General features: G+C 44.3%; 1 protein-coding gene across 2 annotated transcripts in view; it reads right to left on the bottom strand.

Annotated features, from left to right (window-relative positions):
• LOC147433488 (metal-independent phosphoserine phosphatase-like) overlaps positions 1-7,993 on the bottom strand; it is a 55,106-nt gene extending 47,113 nt beyond the window's left edge. Inside the window, exons 1-4 of one of the 2 annotated variants that reach the window (XM_086490172.1) lie at positions 7,685-7,993; positions 7,238-7,378; positions 6,990-7,040; positions 6,800-6,913 (exon numbers count right to left, since the gene is read on the bottom strand). In XM_086490172.1, coding sequence (XP_086346298.1) covers positions 6,800-6,913; positions 6,990-7,040; positions 7,238-7,315 — 243 coding nt within the window. In that variant the 5' untranslated portion in view covers positions 7,316-7,378; positions 7,685-7,993. Of the gene's footprint in view, positions 1-6,799; positions 6,914-6,989; positions 7,041-7,237; positions 7,449-7,684 lie in introns of both variants that reach the window. The other variant, XM_086490171.1, reaches the window with a different exon arrangement.
• Positions 7,994-15,498: the final 7,505 nt, after the last annotated feature.

The following is a 15,498-nucleotide window of genomic DNA, read 5'->3' on the forward strand; positions in this document are numbered from 1 at the left end:
AAGACACATCCTTTCAGCGAAGAGCTGCAACCATTGGGCGAAGAGTCGCACCCGTAGAGCGAAGGGGTGTGACCGGTCGTCGAAGGAGTGTGGCTTTTGGCGAAGTGACACGTCCTTTGGGCGAAGGGGTGTGACCATCCAAGCGCAGGGATCCTGCTTGGCATGGCACTTCGCGTATCTGCAACTAGGAAGAGAAGTAATACTGCAACATTAGTCACAATCGTGACAATCTAGCTCCCTCTCTTTGACCCTGATATATTGCTCCTTTTGTGTCCCAACTCCTTTGTTGGTGATTGGCTTGACGATGACGGAAGCTCTCTTCCACAATGCACTAGCATTCCTACCGTGCATAGCTCAAGCCTGAGCTCCTTGTCACCATCTCCAACTTCCCAATGCATTCTTCTTCCACCCTTGTCACTATCATTCTCTTCTTATACACCCTCATCACATACCAATATTCTCTTCTACGCCCAATGAAAAGCATGGGCAACGGCTTCCTAGACATGCTACGATTAGAATTTTGGGGCTCAAGCTTTGGGTAGTGACTGGCATACGCTAGGCGTCATTGTGCTCATCTTAATTTCTTTTGGTCGCTTTATTATCTTAGCTCTAGAAGCAAATCTAGAAATTAGAGAAAACCCCATCTGTCATGATTCCCATGGTGTCCAACGAGATCAATCTGGATCATGTGAGCCAGCCCTCCTCAAAGCAGCCTCATCCATCCCTTTAATAGTGCACGGATTCATGCTGACCACTTGACTAAGAGAAAGCAGAGGTTCGTGTTAGTCAAAATGTTGAAAAGGGGATACCAAAGTAAACCATGCAAGTTGGACTTTAGAGTCTCCTTCCTTCGTTATAGGGGAAAAAAACTTGCATGACAATGTAGACGCACCACAGCCATGTACCTTGGAAGAAGAAAGGTAACAGGACTATTGGGACGGCTTATATACGCCATCCATAGAAAAATCCAGTAGGAAACTAAGAGAGCTCGTACAAGCCACACTCGTTCAAGAAGACAAAAACACAAACACAGAGCACTTTGTGTGTGTGTGTGTGTGTGGACGACAAGTACATTAAAGTTGCAATTTCCAAGCCCAGAAAGAGCTAAAGGAAGGTGGTTACTCATCCAAGCTCCCTCGATGTTGACTGTTGTTGCCAGCCCGCAAGAAAAAACACTTGGCCCACATGTCCCCAAAAAAAAAGAACCTACCCATTAGCCTCAAAAAAAGGTTCACCGTGTCATGTTTCAACCCCTAAAGCCTTTGCACTTCTATAATGTTCTACAATGCATTTTGCTGGTCGATATGCATGTTTTTTCCCCATCCAATGCAAGGCAAGAATTTCAAGAGAAGCCAAGCTTAGGTTGATGAGGAAAGGGAAGACAATAGCTGTCTACGGTGGCACTATTCCATTGAGTTAAAGACTAGAGGCACATTGTTGGGCACACCTAACCATGCGAGGTCCTCTCCCTTTGTCTAGAGAACATGTAAAGCTTGAGCACAAAGAAATAATATGGGAGAGCATGTTTATGCTATTCATCATGAGGTTTCTCAGTTCTACAAGGTTGTTCTGTCTGCCTCTTTATTGCAGAGCAACGCTGGTTCCAAGATCTCACCAATTTTTATCAAAGAGAACCTACAAGACAACAGCCATTACTTTTGAAAATCTCTCTATGCACAAATAACATTATTGAGAGACTTGCTCGTTTTTTCGTCACTCGAAAAAACTCGCTCGCCATCTTGTAAGACTCGGCCATCACACCCAGACCGCAGTGATCTTGAACGGGTGTCTTGATGCACTAAAATTACATACCCAGGCAATCTCCTCCAATTAGAAATATTCAGTGGTTGGCACATCACAATCCAACACAAATGCTCACATATGCATGTTACAAGACACAACGAACAGCATCGTTGAGCACTCCCCCAAGACGAATGGTCTGAGGTATGAAGCTACTCAATGACTACCTCGTCACTCCCCTCGCAAATAACCTAAGAAGATCCGCGCCATGAGCTCAGAAGACTGTACAACCAAACGCTCCTCAGACTGCAGTCTACGTCGCTTAGAGGTTCAAGAATACAACCAAACGCTCCCCAAACATCGGTTTGCGTCGTTGGGAGGTTTTCTAGCATACAACGGAATGATCCCTAGACATCGGCTTGCGTCGTTCCGAGGTTTTCAAACATACAACGAAACGCTCCCCAAACATCGGCTTGCGTCGTTCAGAGGTTCAAACAATACCAAAACAATATTTCTCACTTCTCCACCCGAGAATAAAATCACCAATCAATGAAACCAATATTAAAACCAGAGTCGTTCAAATCGGCGCCAAGACAAGTTTAAAACAGATACCATCCATTTTAAACAGATTCCAAACAGGATCACCAAACAAGTTTCAAACAGAACTCAAACTTAAAACGGAATCTCCACATCAGTCCAGCTCGAAAAGTCGATTCGCTTTTCATCCTGAAACCTACACCAAAAATTAGGGTTAGGTTCCTTCCATAAGGTCGTAGCCGACCACAGCATGGTCCATCAACTCTTGGACAGACAGTGTTCCTCTGGCGGCGATGGTAGTCCCAAGACAGCAATCACACCGGACCTCCAAGGTTATCAGCTTGAGAAGAAACACCTAATGAGAGATGTCCAAAAATTTCAAGACGTAATCTGCTAGGGTTTTCATAGCAAGCATTTCAGGACACCCCTCTCTGCCAGAAGTTGCACTCCGAAGAGAGATGTGAGAAACCATAGAACTTCGGGCAAAAAAAATTTTGAAAGCTTGCCAAGTCCTTGGAGCATGCGGCTTGGTAGCTGTAGACTTCTTCCACTGCATGACATTCCATCTTAAAAAAACAGCATCTCAAAACAACCCTTGGATCCTTCTCTTGCAAGTGATCTTTTTGGCTTATGTCCTGTAAGACATGAGCGGTGAAGACGGGAGTGCGCCTGATGCGCGATGAAGTAAGGGTGGGAGTGGCTAATAAGTCCGGGGTCGGGACCCAAAGATACTTCAAATAAGATTTCAATAGACTTTGGAAGCGCCAATTTGCTCTGTTTGCTCTTTTGTAGGACCGGTATGCTTTCAGAAAAGCACACGCCTGATGCTCTGATACCACTATCACAAGACAGGCACCACGTGCCAATAGAAAAGAACACACTGAACAAACTTTTAGCACTTCGACAACAACTAAAACTGAAAGAGAGAGAGCACATGCAACACGGAGTGGCGGAATTCCACCCCAGAGAGTATTGGTCCCAAACCTTGGCGCCCCTTTCGGTATTTCTTTATATTACTTGAACTCCGTACAATGCCGGTACTCGCAATCTGCACCTTCACCCAGAAGAGTGCCAGAGACTAAGCCCTCTGCACTTATTTAAAGGCCCTTGGCCTTCAGAAGCAAATTACATGAAAAGTTTTAAACTCAAAAGCAACTCGCTCAAAAGCTTGCGTTGAAAATCAGCCAGTGTAAATCACGGAAATCCGTACAGGCTACCACGTCATCATTGTAAACGTGAAACGCGAAAATCCGTACAGTTTGCCACGTCTGCAGTCTAGTGCAGATTGCGGAAATCCGTACAGCTACCACGTCATCAATCTCTCCACGTGTGTGTGTGGCCTTGCTTTATTTTAATGCCTTTATGTCACTTGGGCCCCATCGGACGGGATCCCATAAGTTGGTGGGAACTTCTTCCGCTTCTTCTTCTTCTACTGCTTCTACTTCTTAGGGTTTAGGCCCCTCGACCGTGATCTGCAAGTCGGCTCCTTTCTTCAGTGGCTTGACACGTCATCAATTTGTGACAAAACCAAGCCGTGCCGCAAGAACCAGCAGACACCTAGAGTTTTCTCAGCATGACCAACCTCTCCATAAGCGTTTTTCAGCCCAGCATGATCAGCATTTTCAGCCAGGACAGCCAACGATTCAGCCTATGATCGCCACCAGATTTCAGCCCTAGCCTCGTCATGGTTGCAGAACCAAGCCATTGACATTGCTAGCAATTTTAGCATTCAGCCATAGCCTCGTCGTCATCGTCGTCAACATAGAACCCATCAGTACACCGTCGTCGTCGTCGTCGTCGTCGTCATCGCCGACATAGAAACCCTCAGTACCCAGTCGTCGTCGAAATAGAACCCCTCAATACCCCGTCGTCGTCGACATAAAACCCCTCACTACCTCGTCGTCGTCGTCGTCAACATAGATCCATCAATACCTCGTCGTCGTCGTCGTCGTCGTCGACATAAACCCATCAGTACCTCGTCATCGTCGTCGACACAAAACCCATCAATAGCCTCAATATCCGCAATACCCCAATACCCGCAATACCCTTCAGTATCTCAGTAGTACCCAACATCAATATCCACGAGCATCAACATCTCAGCATTTAGCATCATTGTATCAGCATTGTGCAAGAATAAAGAAAGTACTTGCTCTAGCAACAGAGCAAGGGGGCCCTTGAGGATTTGGGGCCCGACATCCGGTGTCGCCTCTTTTATCTCTCTCTCTCTCTCTCTCTCTCTCTCTCTCTCTCTCTCTCTCTCTCTCTCTCTCTCTCGTGTCTCTCTCTTTCATTTAGTTCAGTTCAATTCTTTCAAGTGAAGTAAAGTGTCACTTGTGTTTGTGCGGAGTACTAGATCCGAGCTATATCCTTAAACACCTCCGCTACACCTATCAGAGCTCTGTGTACATTGCACCTGGCATTGGTATTAGAGCTCTGTGTGTGCTTCGGCTTCACAAACTCAAGGGAAGAACCACCTAGACCCAAGTAGAACCAAGAACCCAAAGAACCTCTCTCAAAAAAAAATTCCCTTAAAGAAGCTTCACGTCCCTACCCGGTCTTATTAGCCTCTCAACACCCTCGGTATCAAGCATCCAATACCCCTCTTCATTGCCATGTCTTTGAAGGAAGATCGACATCGAATACACTAAAACCAGATCTACCAAGATCTACTTGCCTCCTATGCGGATATGGAAGGAGTTGGAGACAAGATCCCTAACCCTTTTCTGCATTCGCATTCGCATGTAGTGTGCATCCACTTTCATCGACAAGCAACCCTTGGAAATATCTCCGAGCACCCTTACCTTTCAGCTTCACCCGCAATTTTTTCACAACAGGACTATTCGAGTGGTAGTACTTGCTCGCAGGGCAGAGTTAGCACCAAGGCTGGTATTCTGCGACAATAGTAAGCCTGCCTAGTAACTCGTGTGGTCGGTGTTCACATCCCAGCTGATCTACATCCGCAATATCCAGCCATTTGGAGAAGGTCTATGCGTCCACAAGCATCAAAAGCATTCAGCATCAGAAGTACAGAAGGTATCCACAGATAAGTTCAACAGTTGTGTCTCACCTTTAACAAGGGGGATGTCACATGCGCACTGCACTTGCGTTACATGGACATGCTTCTGCTACAGTCTAGCATGAGTTTCAGCTTAGGTGTCACGTGCACGTCAAACCCTATGTGCATGTGAACAACTACTTTAGGTCTAGGGTTCAGCTCAGCTTAGGAAGTGTTCTGGCACCTTTGTGAGCATGTGCACAGGCTGTGCATGTCCAGGCACTTAAGAATAGTTGCATATCCTCTGGTTGCACACAGCATGATCATCAGCATTACAGTCAGTACCCATCATGAGCATTTTACAGAGCATAAAACCCATTTTCCCTATTTTATCCATTTTTCGCTTATTATTAATAAGTGACTTTGTTGGGAAACTGGGTGGGGCAAATTTGCTAAGCTCTATAAAAGAAACCTAGCGCTAGCACCTTCTGGTAGAAGAGGCAGCAGAAGTCCTACAACTTGCAATGCACCTTCTCAGCAAGATCGATAGAACTCCCAAGCGTTTTCAATCATGAAGACCTCTGGCGTTTTCACCAGCAATTTCAACCCAGCGTTTTCTACAGCAGATCGGACCTAGAGGTTTTACTACAGTACTCCTAGCGTTCTCCAGTTTGCAGAGTGCTTAGCATTTTGCAGTTCCTGGCGACAGGTTAGCCCAAGCACTCTAGTGTTTTCTGTTTTCAGCACTTAGACTCCGCAAGTGCAGCCCCAAACCTCGCAGGTCTCACCTCCCTGCAGCAGATCCTCGCGGCACGGTTAGATCAGCAAGCGTTTTCAGTTTCAGCCTGCTGTTCGCAGATTTCAGCATCTGCATTTTCAATGCATCGTCGTCGCGTCGCCATCGCCGTCTTCGCAGACATAATGTCAAAATTTAGCAGATAGCGACTTGCAGATTTCAACCCCTGGTGTTTTCAGATTTTAGCCCATCTCGTCGTCGTCGTCATTGTCGTCGACATCGTTGGCAAGTCCATTGCATCTAGACCATTGTACCAGATTTGTGCAATCAATAGCATAAACCTCTCTCGCCATAGAGAGGGGGACCCTTGAAGGAGGGTTTGACAACCGTCTGGTGTCGTATTGTTTTCTCTCTCTCTCTCAGTCTTAGTACCTTCATTCACAGTGTCATTTACTTTTTTTGTAATCATTGCACTCTCTCACTAAAGGAACGGAAGGCTCTCCCTTCTGTAAGTAAAAGGAATCCTTGAGCACAGTTCGAAGCACTCATCTTGAGCAAAGTTCAACATTCACTTCCGCTGCACCTTACATTGGTATCAGAGCTTTGGCAGTGTTCTATATCACTTAAGGAAAGAACCACAATAAATTTTTTGCTTGTTAACCCAAGTTCACTTGGACGTGTCGATTCCTGATTGTGTTTTTGAAGAGTGACAGCAGATTTTAGGAAACCTTAATCTTTGTTTTTGTAATCTTAAAACAAAGCTCCATGCAAATTTGAACAAGAAATCTTGCCTGTGAGATATGGCATTTATTGGCAATAAGGTTTGCAGTGTCTAGTGCTCGTTCAAGATCGGAAGAGTAAATAGCTGCAATCGCAGCTTGCTTAGTTGCCAAGCGTTCTGCAACCTGAAAAGAACCTTCACACTCAATGGTGTACCAGGAAGATTAAAGTATAAAGCTACAAGGAATCCAAGATACTCACTGCACGAGCTTGATCTTTTCCAACATCACTCAAGCTCGATGCTGCTTGCCCCTGCAAGAGAAACAGAGACGTAAACAAAAATCAACAAACGATGTCAAGGCGCATGTGTGTAGATGAAGGGGTGGAGGTATGCAGCATGCTCTCTCTCTCTCTCTCTCTCTCTCTCTCTCTCTCTCTCCCCACACACACACACACACAAAAACAGAGAGAGAGAGAGAGGCTGTGGCGGGCGCGGGGGGTTTGTTCACCTGCAGAATTCCGCCAACATTCCAAGTGGTCTCGCCATGGCGCACGACGATCAGCTCCGTGGCAATGTTATGAGACATGCTCGACGTAGAAACGATAAGAGTCTTCCTGAGCTTTGATAGCGAGTCACAAATCTACGTGGCCTATGTTCCCGGAAATTAAAAGGGCCGGGATGTAAAAGGTCCGATTTAGACTCGATCAGCGTGCAATCACCTGCTCAAAGCTTACCTCCTCTCTCTCTCTCTCTCTCTCTCTCATACACACACACACGGAAAAGCCGCCTACATATGGCGATCACTCGAAGCGGCCCAAGATCAGCAGCTTGCATTTTGCAGGTGAAGCAGTTCAACAAATTACGGTAAAGAGCATGTGGAGCCAAGATCGTACAGTACAACTATTAGACACACCAGCATTTAGACAAAAGAGATTTGAGCTAATTAACGCAGCACCTTGGAGTGTAAGGGTGGATAGAGCTATGTGAAGCCCTTGTTAGAGAAGAGAGGATTGACATCTTCTGGAGATCGAGTTAGGGACGGTATCCTCTCTGTCAAGGGTTTTCAACACAGTACATGAGACAAGGGGATGCACGGTTCTTGAAGGCTGAAAGATTAAGATAGGAAACCATGAGCGTGGCCATGTTTTAGGTCTTCAACTAGACGATGGAAATGTCTCATTCATGTGTGTCTATATGTCCCAAACAATGCTCTGAAAGGACTGAGTTTTGGAAAATGCTTGCAAGGCCAAGGAAACCACTCTCTGTGCAGGTGGCTGGAATGAAGCTAATCTAGAAACTGTGATTGTAGGTGGCTCTGAGATTGCATAAGCAAACAAGCAGGATGCAGTGGACATGGCACATTTTGACGGTTGTTGTCAAGAGTTAAAATGAATTTGATGCCATATGTAGACCGGAACTATGCCATGCATACACCAGACAGATTGTAAATATCGGTACTTGGTTGGTGGGATGGATCTGTAGGGGTTTTGCATATCTGAGTGAGAAATGTGTTAAAAAGTGGCAAATGACACAATGTGGATCCCTTTGCCGTGGATGAGCGAAGGTCTCGAAAAAGGACGGACGGTGAGAAAAATGCACGAAAAAAGCAGGATAGAAGAGCATTTAGGATAATCGATGTAGCATCCTTGGGAAGGAGGGACTGATGGACCATGTTTGGGCTAACAACAAACTAAAAAGAAATGTAGGTTATGAATAGCAAAGGCCATTGAAACTAGAAGTAGAGATAAAGGAAATTGAGCCTTGGTCAAAAACAGATCCTTCCAAGGAGAAAGAGAATCCTTATCAAATTTTTTTCCCCTTTTTTCCTCTCCACGTCCAAGTTGCCACTAACTTCCAGCTCCTCCCACCGCGCTGGCCAACCTCCCCAGCCACCACCCCAACCTACTCCTATAGCTCCCTTCTCCTCTCATGGGCGAGCTTGAGCACACAACAACCTGCAACAGCTACCAACCGACATCTAATTGCCCCTCTACGTACATCTAATTGTATTGGTGTATGTCCGGCAGCCCTACCCTCCCTCCTCGTCTCCCCCTTAACATGCAAATGCAAACCCCAAGAGTTTAAAAAACCAAAAAATTTGTTGCCACATATGAGCCCCTCTCCTCGTCGGATAGATCTTTAAGGTCTCTTGGGATAGTTTCCTAAGACACTAAAATACTCTTCTTCTCAAGTGTGCGCGCACTAATAAAAAGAAGGAAATGGTATAACCTTTCTATCACCCAAGTGTGGTAGATTGGTTATGCCATTTTCTCTTGAATAACAAGTCTTGAGTTCTACTCTCCTCATTGCATAGATCTCCTACATCTTTGTTCTTCGGGAACACTTCTGGCATATCTTCCTTTATGGCTAGACCCTTGTTCTTTAGCTCCTCTTTAGCCTTTTGCAGATGTGCCTTCAAGTCATCTATTTCCTATTGCATGGCCTCCTCTCTATGCATATGCAGGAGTGGTAGATCCTTCCTTTGCCTTTATTCTAGCTCCTTGTTCTTCAACTCTAGTGTTGCATATGTGGCAGCTCCGCTAGAGAAATCAATTAGTGTTGTGTTTTCTCATACTTGCTTGAGGATCCTTTGCAAGTCGGACTTTACTTTAGTGAGCTTAAACTTCTTGTTGGGTAGATGGCCTTTGGCATATGCACCAACATATGGTGTGCACCTTCCCTAGTTTTAGTCACTAGCCTATGTGGAAGCTTGTTATATGACTCTTGTGTTATGTGTGTCATAATAATCAATATGTAATTCTCCTGAATGATTTTCTCATGTTAAACTGATCATTTAATATGGGGAAGTGCCAGGGGAGAAAAAGCTAGAATATTGGTTAAGCTAGCAGACCGGCCACAGTAGGGATCCAAAGGAGGGAAAATAGGGATCCAAAGGGGGGGCCATCTGCAAAAGAGCCATGTGCAACAATGGGCTAAAAAGACCCTAAGGTTCAACCCATTAAGACTTCCAAAATTCAAAGGTTGTGTCCAAAGGTCAACCCTAGGGGAAATTGGATGCTTTGTGTGTGACCAAAAAGTCTTTTCAAATCCCTACATAGGAGGGGGCGAGCCTTGGGAGTAGGGGATGAAGAGAAAGTCACACACACACACACACACACACACACACACACACACACACACAGGCTCCCTTTACACAAAGGGAATTAGGGACACATGTCAGCTCCCTAGCCCAAATGCCCACAAGGTGTGCCCAATTCCTATTGGATGGCCTTGGAGGTGGACCAATGAGAATTAGGCTAGAGTAAATCTGGTTTAATTAATTTAAAAACACTTAATAAAAGAACCAATGAGAATTAAGTCTCCTAGAAGACTATTGGACAGTCTCCCAAGGGGTTCAATGAGCATTCAGGAGCCCAATGGCTTGCCTGATTCCTATTGGTCAAGAGGCAAAGGGGTCCAATGAGAGTTTAGTTTAATTATTAAATTACCTAAAGCTCTCACAAAAGGGGAAAGGGGGACACATGTCAAAAGGCTATCACTTATGCTGCTTAATAATCATTGGCTTGACTTGGGGAGGGCCAATAGGGAGATAGCAAGAGCAAATAGCAAGAGGGCTCGCCCAAGAGAGAGAGGGGGCTGATTTTTGCAAGGCATTATCACACACACACACACACAGTCTATGTGTGAAGTAAAGAAGACTATCTCTTCCCAAGCTTTAATGGAGAGCTCATCACCTACTCCAAGCTTGTGAGATAGAAGCCTACATTGACACACTCTTGGCATGTGGATGCAAATCCAACCAAGAGCCAAGCTTCAATGCATGCTCATCTCCTCTACCAAGCTAATTACTAAGCTAAGCTATGCTAATATGAGTGATTATGTGAGGAGATGTACATCTTTCTCGTAAGATACTCCTTCTTCCTCTCAATCTACTCTCATACCCTGCTAGCTCTCACCATCTTCGAAGGTGTGTGAGGTCTTGGGTCTGAGAACGGGGATAATTAAAGTTGTGTTTGTTGCTAAGTGTTTTGCTTAGTGCATGAAGCTTTCATCTTCATTGCACTAGCTAGTCTTGAAGGAACACAAAGAATTGTATTGTACAATGTCTCTCTTGATGGGAGAAACCATAATACAAAGCCTTTTGGAAGGGGGACCGGCTCCATGCAAATCCGGTCCTCAACTATTGTCAATAGCTTAATTTGTCTCTCTTTTGAAAGTATTGTTGATTCTATCTAACTAGGTGTTATGCTTTTTGTTGCTCTCTCCACCCAAGCACTCTTGTAATTCTCATTAGGAATCTATTCTAATGAAATGCCCATTATGTTCATGCTAATTTCTGCTACACATAAGGTTTTAGACCATTAAATGTTACATTGGTATCAGAGCACAAGGTTTCTCTTTTCTTGCTCAAGAAGGGAGGTCCTCAAGCTAGCTATAAATGGTTGGTATTATTAATTGCCTGTGAGTAAGTAGAATAGGGATTTTCCAGCCTTGCAGTGTGCCTACCTTCGTGCAGTTAACGGGGCATCACCGTCGAGAGCTATGGTCTTAATAGTGGAGTCCTGCGGGGCTTGCCTACGGCTTAACCACTATTGAGCTATTAAAAGCTTGACAGGAGTCGGTGTTGTTTTGGTGTCGAAAGACCCTCTCTTCTATTCCTTGCAATTAATGGTATTCGAGCCGCTTGAGTGCTTTTTCTAAAGGGGTAAAGAGGAGTAGCAACTAGGGATTGAAGTGCCAAAGTACACCTAAAAGTTGTTAGAATGGCTGACAATAGTAAAGAGAGTGAAATTAATGTTGATAACTTTGATTTTGCTCATGAGCAAGCTACTAATGATGCTTCAATGCTTGTTAACTATCTTGTTTCTAGGCTTCAACAAGCCATGGGCAATCCATCTCTCCAAAGTGAAGTGCAACGGCAGCTCCTTGCTCACGGGATTCTCCAAGTTCATCACCATGACGAGAGAACACCTAGGAAGCCTCCTTGTGAGACTACCAAAAGAGGTCTCTCTCCGATTCGGGAAGAAGAAAAGAATTTGTACGAAGGGCTCAAGAATTTACTTCTTGATGATGCATCTCCTTCCCAAAGGAGAACTTAAGAGCCTCCACCGAAGGAACGAGAAAGAAGTGAGTCTCCCGCCACCTCGACGGAGATGGCTCCACGAAGACGGCGGGCTAAACGCTCTCCATCACCACCAAAGCGGAGAAGACCATCACACTCTTCTCCACGCCATAATTCAAAGAGGGATGATAAAAAGCAAGAGAAGAAAAAGGCGAGAAAGAGGACACCCTCTTCTCCATCTTCTTCATCCTCTTCCTCTTATGAAAGTGATGGTGAAGACAACAAAGATCAAGACAAGAAAAAGGCGAGAAAGAGATCACCCTCTTCTCCACCTTCTTCAAATTCTTCACCTTTTGAAGAAAGTGATGGTGCAACCTTTGAACTATCAAAAAGAAGTGGCCATAGGAAATCCTATGCCGCATGGAAGAGGTCGTCCAAGTTGAAGAAATTCAAAGAGGGAGGGAAGAGCATCTCTTTCCTTACCTATGATGGTACCTTTGGTGCTACGGACAAAGTCTTGGCCTTTATCCAGCAATTCGATGCGGCGTTTGGAGATGAGGGCTTCACAGAGTCCTCTAAGCTACACCATGTAGCTATGCAATTTCAAAAGTCCGCCAGGCAATGGTGGTCTAGCCTACGAGCCAACGGTGAAGCTCCACGAACATGGAAAGCTTTAAGAGCTTCCATTATGAAGCAGTTTTTGGCCACCGATGCCAAAGACAAAGTACTCACCGAATGGCGAAGCCTAAAGCTCTCTCCCTATGAATCCATCCACAAATATGTAGACAAGTTTTGGGACCTACAACTCAAAGCCACTGTCTTCAAAAAGCTGGATTTTGGAGAGAAAAAGCAACAATTTTGTGCAGGCTTAACCGAAGAAATGGCGGAGTATGTCAACTCCCAAAGGCCACGTACCATATCGGCGGTAATACACCATACTATGGTGGCCTCTCGAATCAATTTCCAAATGGGGGCTAAAAGAAATAATAAGCCCACGGAAAACAAGGGTTCCAACGAGCCTAAGGGGAAGGACAATGTCCAAAAGTCTCCTAAGGGCAACTCCAACAAAGCTAAAGAGAAGGGAGTTTACAAAGGTAAGAACAAACTCTCTCCTGAAGAGCTTGAGCGTTATCGCAAGGATAACCGGTGTTTCAAGTGCGGCGAACAAGGGCATGCGTGCCGCGCTTGTCCCCAAAAGAACAACCGCCAAGATCCTCCTAGAGCTTCCTTGGTTGAAATCCAAGAGGAGGAGACTCACCAAACTCATCACAAAGGATCTCCTCTATGCCATGCTTGGGAAAAGGTAAGAGAATATGATGTTTTTATTCTCTTTGACCCCGGTTCTACTCACGATTTTATATCTATAGAGTTGGCCACCAAGCTAGGCATACAATCCTACGAGATGGGAGATGTCCTACCCGCAGACAGTGCCTTCAAGGGGCAAGAAGCTTCAGTCACTCCCTTAATCGGGAAATTGAGGCTTCATGTCCAAGGCTATGTGGACAAAGAGGACTTCTTTATCTCTCCTCTCAAGCATGAGGATGTAATCCTAGGGGCACCATGGTTTGACTGCCTGGCTGCCGATGTTAAATTTCCTGAAAGGAGAATCTCCTTTAAGTTCAGGGAAAAAGACATGTATATAGATGCTAAGGAAATGGGTAACACTATCCCCATTGTACATACACCAGCTTTCGACAAGTCAATAAAGAGCTCTATTTCCGTGTACATGATTTTTGTTAAAGATTCTCAAGATGAACCTAATGCTTTAGCAAAAGAAAATAAAACCAACCAAAAGGAATTAGAGTTATCCAATTTTCTCAAGGGGTTTCAAGATGTTTTTATTGATGACATCCCTTGTGAGCTACCTCCTAAACGAGGTAATGATGACCATGCAATTGAACTTCTTCCAGGAAGTTCACCGCCTAATAAACCTCCTTATAGAGTTTCTCAAGCTCAACAAGAGGATATTATGCGGCAAGTGCATGAGTTAATTAAGAAGGGCATGGTTAGGCCTAGCTCATCTCCATTTTGCTCACCTGTGCTATTAGTGCAAAAGAAAGACGGCACATATCCCCGGGGGATTCACTCTATATACAGAACGGGACGCCACCTGCGAGCGGATAACTTTGATAAAACCCCTATACACTCATATTAGGGTATATGACCCCCCTTTTTACACTTATACGATAATTAATGCTAAAAACTATCATACCCCTATCTTACATATAAAATTTAGGTCTCACATGATTTAACTGAGTAAAACTATTCAAAGAGCATGTAGCATAGTGACTGGCAACGTATCAAGAAGCCACTTCTGTTGATCCAATTTTGACCCCTCTAAATTACTCAAAAAACATGGTTATAAATTTGTGTTAGGTTCTCCGTGTAAACTTGCATCTATAAAAAATCTTATAGCTTTTATCCCTCAACAAATGAACTATACTCACAGAACAAGCAATTGATACAAAGCAATGTTAGTTCTTACATGTATCTTTGTAGCTATTGACTCACAAGTTTGAGAGCAGACTCTTTTGGGAAGCCATGATTTTGAAACACAAAAACTTCCTCTCATTTTCCCCTTTTCTCACCTCTCCCCTCCCCCCCTCCCCATGACCCTATAAACATGATACCCCCTCCCTTATTTTTAAGCTTGGGAGATAAATTATTGGGGGCCTGCCCCTAACTTATACGCTTATGTAACTTGTAAAAAAACCCCCCTCCCCTGCACTTACGTGGTGCGGTAAGTTTTCCATGGTGAATCCCCCAGGCACATATCATATGTGTGTCGACTATAGAGTACTAAATAGGATCACTATCAAGAATAGGTTTCCCATTCCACGGGTAGAAGACCTATTTGATAAGCTATAAGGATCGACCTACTTCAGTAGGATTGACCTAAAAAGTGGCTATCATCAAATAAGGATAGTTGATCAAGACATTGTAAAGACCGCATTTCGCACCACATTTGATCTTTACGAATACATTGTCATGCCTTTTGGCTTGACCAATGCACTAGCCACATTCAACCGCTTGATGGAGAAGCTGTTCAGACCTCATCGAACCTTCACTGGAGTGTTCTTTGATGATATTATCATCTACTCTAATTCATTAGACGAACACAAGCAACACCTCCAGTAATATTTCAAGTTTTAAGAGAGAATAAACTTTATGTTAATCGAAAGAAAAGTGAAATTTTCTTGCAAGAGATTCAGTATTTAGGTCATATTATCTCTCAAGATGGCATCCAAATGGATCCATCAAAGTTAGAGGTAATAAAAGGATGGCCTAAACCAAGGAATCTTCATGAACTAAGAAGCTTTATAGGTATGTGTGCATACTATAGACGCTTCATAGAAAATTTCTCACAAATTGCGGGACCATTACATGACCTAACAAAGAAAAACGTTAGGTATACATGGTCTGCTAAGGAGAACAATGCTTTCAAAAAGCTTATCTCTCAACCTATGCTTACACTACCGGATCTCTCAAAACCATTTGAGGTCCAATGTGATGCTTGTGGTGATTGCCTTGGAGCTGTTTTGCTCCAAGAAGGGCACGCCATAGGCTATGAGAGTCAAAGGCTCGACCCTGTTGAGCAAGCTCTAGGCATATACGAAAAAGAACTCCTTACAGTTCTACATGCCTTAGACTCATGGAAGCACTATTTATTGGGGACTCCTTTCATTCTGTGAACAGATCACCAAAGTCTTAAGTACTTCATGACGCAGACCAAGATCTCCGACAAA

This window comes from Adiantum capillus-veneris, chromosome 19 (genome assembly GCF_014529385.1).
Source record: "Adiantum capillus-veneris isolate H3 chromosome 19, ASM1452938v2, whole genome shotgun sequence".
Classification (NCBI taxonomy): domain Eukaryota; kingdom Viridiplantae; phylum Streptophyta; class Polypodiopsida; order Polypodiales; family Pteridaceae; genus Adiantum; species Adiantum capillus-veneris.